The sequence below is a fragment of the Polyodon spathula genome, chromosome 2, assembly GCF_017654505.1.
Source record: "Polyodon spathula isolate WHYD16114869_AA chromosome 2, ASM1765450v1, whole genome shotgun sequence".
Classification (NCBI taxonomy): Eukaryota; Metazoa; Chordata; class Actinopteri; order Acipenseriformes; family Polyodontidae; genus Polyodon; species Polyodon spathula.
In genome coordinates, this window is record NC_054535.1 from 12,987,998 (window position 1) to 12,999,334 (window position 11,337).

Here is an 11,337-nt window from a genome sequence, read left to right on the forward strand (position 1 = left end):
ATAGCCCAGACTCAAATCGGCGACGTCCAGGCTATAGGGTGCATCCTGCATTCACGCAGAGTGCTTTTACTGGATGCGCCACTCGGGAGCCCCATAAATGTCACATTTTTGAATATAGAGAACAGCTTGTCCAATTTAACAAAACTTGTTGTATTCTTTAGCCCACATGTATAAACACATGATATCCTGGGAGACTATCCATCTCTGTCTGTGAGTAAATGCATGCATGATATCCCGAGAGACTAGCCAACACTGTCTATGTGAAAATGCATGTTATCCTGGGAGACTATCCATTTGTCTGTCTATGCGTAAATGCATGATATCCTGGGTGACCATTCATCTCTATCTATGTGCAAATGCATGATATTCTGGAAGACTATCCATCTCTGTCTATGTGTAAATGCATGATATCCTGGGTGACCATTCATCTCTATCTATGTGTAAATACATGATATCCCGGGAGACTATCCATCTCTGTCTATATGTAAATGCATGATATCCTGGGAGACTATCCATCTCTGTCTATGTGTAAATGCATGATATCCCGGGAGACTATCCATCTCTGTCTATGTGTAAATGCATGATATCCCGGGAGACTATCCATCTCTGTCTATGTGTAAATGCATGATATCCCGGGAGACTATCCATCTCTGTCTATGTGTAAATGCATGATATCCCGGGAGACTATCCATCTCTGTCTATGTGTAAATGCATGATATCCCGGGAGACTATCCATTTCTGTCTATGTGTTAATGCATGATATCCTGGGAGACTATCCATCTCTGCCTATATGTAAATGCATGATATCCCAGGAGACTATCCATCTCTGTCTATGTGTAAATGCATGATATCCTGGGAGACTATCCATCTCTGCCTATATGTAAATGCATGATATCCCGGGAGACTATCCATCTCTGTCTATATGTAAATGCATGATATCCCGGGAGACTATCCATCTCTGTCTATGTGTAAATACATGATATCCCGGGAGACTATCCATTTCTGTCTATGTGTAAATACATGATATCCTGGGAGACTATCCATCTCTGTCTATATGTAAATGCATGATATCCTGGGAGGCTATCCATCTCTGTCTGACTGCTTGTCTGTATGTCACTGTGGCAAAGTGGTTGGTAAGGGGAACAGATGTCGCGGTGATGCGGTGCAGGAGTGATGAACAGACAACGGTGATTCAGTGAACAAGTGCTTTATTGCTCTTTTTCCAGGTCTGGCGACTGTCAAATAATAAATCCCCGGCAATACACAACAATGTGTAAAGCACGGGGATAATGAAAACAAGGGCACAGTCCCGAACAAAAACAACGGCACGGTCACCAGTCCTGGGTGATTGAAAACGTGCAGGTGCTCAGTGCAGTGGTGCTCCGGATAGTGCTCTCCTTTCGACAGCTCCGGAGATGTGCGTTAACTGTCTATTAGTGCGACAAAGACAGACAATTACAGACAGACAGAAAATAACACACAGCACATATAACACTCTTCACAAATACTCTCTGAGAGCTCCTCTCTCAGTCCTTCTCTCCTAACGTTAACCCAAACGAAGGAAAAGATCAGCGTTACCCTGGCCACTATATGTAATCCCGCATGACATCTAGGTAAACGGTTGCAGCTGCCATATTCTTTGCAGCTGCCCCTCGTTTACCTTTCAGGTCACTACGGTCTTACAAGAGAGTCTCGCTTCTTTCCAGGCTGACCCACTTCCCGGTCCCGGAAACGAACAGTCAGGCCAGCCCTTCCAGATACTTCTCCTCCTGTTCTTTAGCGCCCTCACAGGTCGGGAGGAAGATTTAACACCAGAACTCATTGTTTTTCTGTCACAGTCACACTTACACTTTTTCATACTGCTTATCCAATATGAAACTTAATTGATTAAGGTTATCAAAGGTTATCATAATAGCCCCCCCCCTCCCCCCACAATGTGTATATACGTCAGGTAAACAGGACATACACTAATGCACACTAAGTTTTTACATATTGTGGCAGAATAAGGGGGAGGAAAGGTGTAGTCTTGCAGGCTAATGGGACTACATCCCTCAGAATACCACAGGAGTGAGCCAAGATGAAGTACACCTAGCACTACTGTAATTAGAACGCATGTCTGTAATCAGGCAGGTGTATATATATAGCAAGACAGAACAGATTGTTGGCTGTATGTACAGTATGACGGCTAAGGCCTGAGAAGAGTGTTAGGAAGTGTAGGTATTTTGGTTACCGGTTAGCTAGGACTTGTGAAAAGTGTAATTAAGACTCCTTGGTAGATTTAGGCTCCCTGGTGTATGTTTTTTTGGTGCATAAATAAACATACTATACAGGCACCATCCTGTTTTAAATATATCTGGTCTAGAAAATCTTCAATTTACACACGAAGACCCTGAACGTGACAAAGCATACCCCACTATGGCACAAGATGTAAAGAAGCACTGCTGTTGTGATACACTTTTTAAAGTTTGTTGATGGATAAACAAAAAAACAAAATATACAACGGTGTTAAATGGTTACAAATCTTCTAAAAGCCCTAAAGCACAGTGGAATAAAAATCATCATTGCTATGTTTACTGTATTATGATTGTGACCCATATCAATTTTATTGTGTTGATAAATAGGTTCTCATACCGGTTTATATAATACATTATGTCTGCAATGGCTAAAATTATTGATAAGAAAAATCCTCACAATAAAAAATGTAGTAAGGGTGATGGTTTCCTTTGTTAAGTTGCTAAAGTTTAAACTGTTGTAAATGTTTGCAACCAGTCAGAAAAGCAATCACAAAAAGCCCTCCATCTCTCTTTATGAATTAATGTACAACATTAACTTGAATATGGAAACAACAGTAAATAAATATTAAATATGTAACAAACTGACCTATATTGTACACTAAGGCTTACACCTATATTTCTGAAAACATGTATTCTAAAAGTTTAACATTATCTGGATACTCCTACACCACTCTAAACAGTTGTAGACATGGTGTATCAGACTTAGTAAAACTACCATATATTTGACCTAATTTATCTTTAAATATCAACTTTTGGGGATTATTTTTACATTGTTATATAGGTTGTCAATAATAGGTGGTTGGGGGGTATTTAGAAATGTGAACCACAATTACTAGTAGCAGGAAATAAAATCTTTGTTCAGGTTGAACAGCAGTCTGAACAAATTGTTGTCATGTAGGGCAGTTTGTGGAATTGTATTTTTTAAATGGATGTGGATAACCAATGTAACTGCTTGTTTCACAGATTTCATTAGGCCACATAGAGAACCCCTATTATGTGAAAGATTAAAAAAAAAAAAAAAAAAAAAGCTGTATTTTAGGAACCAGTTTTCAGCTTAAAAAAGTTTTTTTTTTAGTTCACGTAGTAGAGGGAAGTATTACATGTGTGGATCGTCACTAAATAATAGTAAACCAGACATAGAGCATTGAGTGTTGACACGCCATACATGAGCGTAGGTTTAACAAACACAGGTGCTGCCACTAAGGGACCAGCAATGTTTGCCCCAGTGTCGGATTTTATAAAGAAAACACAACAAAATTTAAATTAAAATTTGCCACACAAGGTGAGTGGTAGACTCATTAAAAGAGCACTGCATTGTTCCAACTTTCTGAAGTTGCGCTTCTTACTGGTGAAAGCGAGTTTTGACTTTTAAATCATGTCACCAGCGCTTCTGTGGACTTACATGTGTTCAATACATACTGCTTAGCTGTGCTTAAATAAAAAGAATACGCAAACTGCTTTTCTTGATACAGTTTATGCAAAATTTTAAGTGTGAAATGCATACAGAAGAATGGATGTCCATGTGTTTGGATATGGAGATGGGGGGGGATTTGTAGTATTACAATTTGAATGCAATTCTGTCTGATGCAAAGATTGTAAACTCAAGGTGGGAAGCCAACAGACCTACCGTCTAGGATTCTGTCAGCAGTGATAATCTGAACTGGGATAGTTTCACCAAATGTAAAATGTTTGACACAGAAACTAGTAATTAGTGTAGTCATTACTCCTCAAAAAGATATAAGGCTTGATATCTGATTCATATTGATGAGAGTCATGACAATAAACATACTGTAGATTAATTGACTAGTTCTTTGTAAAATCCCTGTATTGAAAAAAATAAAGAAAGCATTCTTTCAATTTATCTGCTTTCACCTGTCAGTGCTTCATCTGATCAAAGGCATAAGCAACAGTCAGTTGTTTTAGATTGCATTGTGCACATTTTCTATCATAACAGGATGCTAGTTTATGAGCGACTGGAAATATAAAGCTACCACAGATTGTTTACTATCAAATAGAGAACAGGCTGCTGCAGTTATTTGCATGCAAATGCTAGGAAAGGCCTGTAGCAATTCCATCTCACCCAGATCGAGTCAATGAAGTGTTCTTCCTGAAAGAGAAGGAAACATTTTTTTTATTACTACAAATAAGGTGAAAGTCCCTTTGTAGTGTTCTATGAAGATTTTTACATGAGCACAAACTGTATCCTTCAATCTATCTTTATCCTGGAAAGAACTAAACCCTTGGTGAGAGTACATGTTAAAACTTCATAGTGATTTGAACTCGGCTCTTGCCAAGATAAGCACCAAGTAAGACGTAGCTTTACAGTAAACTAATGTGATCCATCTGAATCTCCATCCATTTGTGTTGCTTTCCTTCTGATGATGTAGATATTCTTCTGTCTGGTGTTGATTGCTGAAGTGTAATGCTGGCTCCAGGGATCAGCTTATTTTGCCTCCCCTGCGCATCAGCACACACAACGGCTGCGATGCTGGCTCCAGGGATCAACCACAGTGCGGCCTCTCCAGCGCATCATGACAACGTCTGGATTGAGCTATGCAGAGTACATCTCTGGGGTCTTCTAGTGGGCACCTTCCGTCCTCTGTGTTTCATCGACTAGTCCACAACACCTCAATAGGGCTCGACAGTGATTCTGGTGTCCCAGCATCACCGTCCTCAATCCCCCACCCAATTCAACCCAGCTTACTTACCCATACATCAGCATTGCTTTCTTTCTATTCTGCCGTTCTGATCCCCAGCCAGAATATTTCCTACTCAACCACAGTCAGTTGCTGCTCCTTTCTGATACTTCAGATAAGTTCTTCACTGTGTGACGCAACTCTTGGCCACTGAACCCGACATCTTTGAGAAAAAATACTGTAGAGTATGCAACATATCCTCGATACCCCACCTCCACTGTGAAAACCTGGACTCTCCATCCTCTCTGTTCGGCTTCAGCAGCTAGTTGAGCATACCAATGTTTCCTCCTCTCATACCCCTCATCCACAGCTTCCTCCCATAGCACTTTTAAATCTACCATATAAACAAGGCATGCTGATCCAGACCACAAGACAATATCTGGTTGAAGGTTAGTGGTGGCAATCTCAGGTAGAAAAAGAAGCCTTGACCAATATCTGCCAGCATTTTCCAGTCTCTAGCAGCATCCAGTTGTCCTGGGCGAGGCTTGGTTTTAACACCTTTTCTTGGTGGTTGCTCTCCTGGATGGAGGAATATTGTCTTTTGTGTGTAACGCTTTGATGGAACTGGTGGCAACTTATTGATCATGTTATGCTTGTCTTCCAATGCTAAGGCCAAACATCGCATCACCTGGTCATGGCGCCCAGTAAACCATCCTTGGCTAAGACCCACCTTACCTCCTGTCAAAAAATGTGCCTTAATGTTGCAGGTGATGAACACAAAGGACATAAGGGATCCTCACCCACCCAGAGGTTTAGGCTCTGTGGTGATTCAACCCTTCCACTGTTTGTTGTCTAACTTGTCCCACACAAACTGTGTCCCTTAGATTCCCGTCATATCATCTCCCACTTTTCACTGGCTTCTCAAACACTGTTGGTATTGCCTCACCATTAAAATAGAACCTTTTATCTACTACTTTACCTTTAATTACAGAGATGCTCCTTGATTTAGTACTTGAATTGCATTCATGCCCATTCAGTGTTATTGGTTAATTTACCCAATAACTTATTAGTACAGGCTACTGTGTAGTCATAGTGTACTGTGAGAATGGAAGACTGGTATTCAGTGGTAAGGCATAGTGTAGCTCAGTTCTTACCAGTCCCTTTGAAATGCATAACTAACAGTATAATTCATACAAAACTGTGTTTAGAGGTACTACAAAATTTGTAATCAGCTTGTAAATATTGTACAAGTAATGAAGCCATACACGATGTAACAAACAGAATTAAAATGTGTAACGCTAAGCATAAACCTTGCCTACAAAAGATCTTGAGGAGTATGTTAATTGGCAATGTAACTATAGGCTACAACATTTAAAAGGGCTTTAAAAAATATTAGGCTACTTGCATTACTGGAGATCCATGACACAAGACTACAGTCCACGTTGTTATCTAGTGGCAGTCTATCAGAATACATTATAATGGTTGGCTAGATCTGACATTTACACTCATCCAAACATGTTAGAGATATGAAGAGGATTGAGACATTGTGCACACTCTGTTATTTAAAATAAAGCTTTTTTCTGAAAGATTTGAACTACAGTATTTACTGTTGTCAATAAAGACATAGGTCACTTCACCTAAGTACATATCAGAGACTCATTGAAACAGCCAGGCACTTACTTTAGTGCTGTCATCCTTAATAGGTTAATGATCAATTGTATAGGTATAAACTATTTTAAACTTGTATAGTGCTTTTCATCTTGACTATTCAGACAAACTATATGGCATCTACTTTTCTTTAACAGAACTGTTTTATTCTGGAGAAACTCAAGGCTGCAGATTACGACAGTAAAATGTACTCCAAAGTACCTTAGCAAAGAACAATGGTCAGATATTAAAGCCTTTGCATCTATTTTACTTACACATATATAATTATTAAAGTCAGTATTGCAAAACCATGACCCCTTTGGTTATGTGACCGATGTGCACCCTGCCCATGTCAATGCAGAAAGAGACTAATAGGTATGAACATTTTTCATAGCTATTCATTTCTTTCTCTTTTTTTTATTTAGAATATAGGAGTCTGTCTGTTGTGTCATCATTCCACTGTCGTTGTGTGCCCGCAATATATGTCCCTCTAATAATTTCTAAGATCTATAAAATGTTTATGCTTTATTTATGCAGTTTCAGACGTGTTGAAAATTTACCTAAAATAATAAAATGCTGATTACGTAGAAGCAGCGACCTGAATACCGACACGTCAGCCTTCACTTGCCTTCCTTTGTACATTTCTTCAAATTAGCACTTTCTACACTTAAATGTTGTGCTCATTAAAATTGCATGAAGATGCGTTGTGTTTGCTGTTTTTCGATTCAACACAATGTGCGCATGACACCTGTGCACACAAGCAGTGATGAACGTGTGACAGGGAATTCCACATGCTCCTCATATTGTTTAATTGCAGGCAGTAGATGGTTTGTAAGAAACGTATCAGCGCCTTTTCTTTTTGTAGAGAAGGTAACTTCATAAGGTCAAAATCTTGGAAAACCACAAGATGCTCCTGGGATAAAGAGAGATCGTACTTGCATTAAAAGTGAGTTGGCACATCTTGGGAGTTCAATGGTTAGGCAGTTAGAAGCCACACTTTCTTTCTCAGTTTCAGAACGCTGGAGAGCTCCTGCGCGAAAGCAGTTGTCAGAATCGGTTTCTGTGGTCTCTGGAAAACAAGATTGTGGCAATAAAAGAATGAGAAGTAAAAAACGAAATCAAATGACTGATATGCAGGAGCCGTTAAGATCATCCAAGTGGTGTTAATTTACAACTGAGAGATGGACTTGGCAGAAATTCTGTTGGCGCTGTTCATTGTTGTTGTCATGGCTGTATCCTTGTTATCGAACTTACTGGTACTCCTATGCTTTATTTACAGCACCGAAATCCGCAAACATGTGCCAGGTATTTTTATTATGAACTTATCGTTTTGCAATTTACTTATTACTGTTTTTAACATGCCTTCAACGTTGCTCGGGATTGTCAAAAACCAACAGCCGTTTGGCGAGTGCATCTGCCAAGCTGTAAGCTTTCTGGAGACTTTTTTGACAACAAACACTATGCTAAGCATGGCAGCGTTGAGCATAGACAAATGGATTGCTGTGGTGTTTCCCCTGAGCTATTCCAGCAAAATGAGATGCAAGGACGCAGTGATCATGATGTGCTACTCGTGGCTCCACTCCCTTACCTTCTCCCTCGTCTCCCTGCTTTTTTCTTGGGTTGGCTACAGCAACATTTATGCATCATGCACCTTATATTTAAAAGACGAAAGAGACAGGAAAAAGTTTACCGTGCTCACCATCGTTTTCCATGCTACTTGTTTCATGCTCTCTCTTGTAATATTGTGTTTCACGTACTTAAAGGTTTTAAAGGTAGCACGGTTTCATTGCAAGAGGATAGACATCATCACCATGCAAACTCTGCTTTTGCTGGTTGATATTCACCCAAGGTATTTAATCTCACTGCTTTAACAATCATTGTTGTGAATACGCTTTAAGCACCAGTTTGGTTGTTTCTGTGATGTTGTGTTTTAAGAAATATATCTCTTTGCCTAAGATAACCCTGGCAAAGTCCGTTGCAATGACAGATATAAAAGAAATGTACACATGTTTCCCAAATAACTGCATAATGCTCTAATTCAGAAATAATATTTTATAAATAAATAACTTTTCTGATACATATTATTTTACGTTAGATAGTCATACTAAGCATCTTGTCAATGAGAGAAAATACGAATTCGAATGGCTTAATGGTCTAGTCACACTGTTTTAACTCATTAGTTAGGCAACTAATATACTTTCTACATTTTTTTATTAATAGAATAGTTTTATTAGCATACAACTGTTCTAGCCTGTTGTGGAAAAATACCAAATGCTACAAATCAAAACAGATTTACTTAAATTAGGCGACTAAACCTGCCAACACAGCCAGCTCTCAACCCTTTGTTAACCCTTATAGTATTGTGCAACTATACAATGCCATTATTATAATAAAATATCTACTTATTCCGTTTTGTTTGGTTTTTTCAGTGTTAAACAGCGATGCCTCGTGGAACAAAAAAGGAGAAGACAACGGGCGACAAAAAAGATTAGCATCTTCATAGGTTCTTTTGTTATCTGTTTCGCCCCTTACGTTATCACGAGGTGAGTGTAACCCTTCAAGCATGTATTCTTTATTTATATATTTATTTACATACTTGCTTATAGTAAGATGTGTGTTTTAGTACTATAGTAATACCTATGCTCAAGAATACCGCTACAGTACACCATAACACACACACACACACACACACACACACATACACGCGCGCGCGCGCGCATACTGCAGTCTGCATTAGAAAACTAAACATGTCATTTTTATGAGATATGTCACAACACTGGACATCATAGATAAAAAAACGACCAGCCTAACCAATACTATCAGCCATATTCGAAATTGTAACAGATCAGCTGTCTTGCATATTGTGACAGAACAGGGAGATGCAGGTTGTGTGTTTTTCATTTATCATCCAACTGTGCAACAATATCAGGCATATAATAGGTCCTATTCACATTTTTTTTAATGATATCTTTTTTTTATACAGGTTAGTTATTCACTAAACAATTCTCTATGATCTCCAATGAGTATGGCTTTATTGTCTTAGTTACTATTAAACATTATGTTTTTACAGCCTTAAAAATAACAGTGTTTAAATCAAGTGTGAGTTAATGTTTTGTGAACAGGGCCCACTTCATATTTACAGTGCCACCTATATATTGTTCCATAGTATTGGAGGGGATTTCCCATGAAAAGTGTACATTAATAAATTACTACCTTCCCTGGATTCTAGTGTCTGCTGACTTTCACTGTTACTTCGCTGAACTCTTGCTCACACTAGACCCTCACGCATCCTTATATACCTTTGCAAAGAACAGACTCCTGGGAACATGTGCTGACATGTACTAAAGATTAGATAACCTTACCTTTCCAGAACCTTCCAATATGGTTTGAAACCGAATAGAAAATGCATGAACCACCCTGTAATATCTCCTCCAGTTTTTTTAGAAAACAAACTGCTAACGTGGCAGAATGATCAAGAAACAGCCACCTAAAAAGAACTTCAAATAGTTTTTAAAGCTTTTACACATGTCCTTGTGTTATTAATGCACATCCATTGTGTTTTCACAGGTTAATAGAACTTCTCCCGTTTGTAACAGTTAACTACCACTGGGGAATTATAAGTAAGTGCCTCACATACAGCAAGGCTGCATCAGACCCCTTTGTGTATTCCCTGCTGCGTCAACAGTACAAGAAGGTCTTGATCACCATCGTCAACAGGATGCTTAAAAGGGATTTGTATCCTTCATCGGGTCATAACAGCTCTTTAGACACTGAGAATGACTACTGCCTCCAACGAGGGAACTGAAAATACAAAGGTCTATTGCAAGAGATGACCTCTTTTAATGCACTTTCAATTGTTTCAGCATTACAACTTTTTATTTATTATAAAGCTTATTTTAAGTGACTGTACGCCAGTTTTGTCAATATTAAAATGTATCTGTATTCCTACATTGCGCGGCAATGTTTATAAAATATGGCTCTATATAAAGATGTTTGTGTTATTATCTATTTTGCACAGAAATTTGTGACAAGTTCTTTTTATGTATATATTTTATTTTAAAGTATGAGGGATTCTAGAGTTAGAACAATGGAGTATATCCATACCCAACCTGACCAATTTTATCCTATGCACATTTGGCTTCGTTATGTGGATCAATGCTAGGCCAAATTTAAGACACCCAGCACACAACCCACACATGGTCCTGTCTGTTTATTTATTTATAGGGTTATTTTGTTTAAAATGCGTTAAAAAATTAAGAGTGAAAAATCTCTTACAAATCTCATACAAAGAATGTTAAAGATACATTTGTTTTAGGTTGTCTAGTTTGTGACAAATTTTGGTAACTTATAAACTGTAAGTTTGTTAATGTGATTTCACTTGGGTTAATAATTGCCACAGGTCTACATATAGTAATGATTCTTAATAATAAGATTGTAAGTAAAACCAATCGACTTTAGTATCCATGTGGCTTCTCGTGCACATTTAGTATGCTCCAAAATCCATCCGTGATACATGTGCAATAAAGTTTATCAAAAATGAAAATGGTTGATAATCGATTTCATTCTTGAAGTATCTTTTTTGTGTTTTTAGCACTATTGTTTCTTTATTTACTTAAATTATTATACAAGATACTGAAAATGTGTGCAATAAAAATCAAAGAAGGTGAAAGTATTATCTTTGGCTCCACACACCTGGGTTCAATAGACCACACAGTCAACAGTTTAATTGACAGCTTTTATTGGGAAGACACAAGTCATAA

At 38.3% G+C, this 11,337-nt stretch overlaps 1 protein-coding gene across 1 annotated transcript; it reads left to right on the top strand.

Moving 5' to 3' along the window:
- The first annotated feature begins 7,707 nt into the window (after window positions 1–7,707).
- Window positions 7,708–10,758, top strand: gpr78b (G protein-coupled receptor 78b). The gene is made up of 3 exons (XM_041271767.1): window positions 7,708–8,426; window positions 9,007–9,120; window positions 10,145–10,758. The coding sequence occupies exons 1-3, from the start codon at window positions 7,759–7,761 to the stop codon at window positions 10,380–10,382; spliced, it is 1,020 nt and encodes a 339-aa protein (XP_041127701.1). The 5' UTR covers window positions 7,708–7,758; the 3' UTR covers window positions 10,383–10,758.
- The last annotated feature ends 579 nt before the right edge of the window (window positions 10,759–11,337 follow it).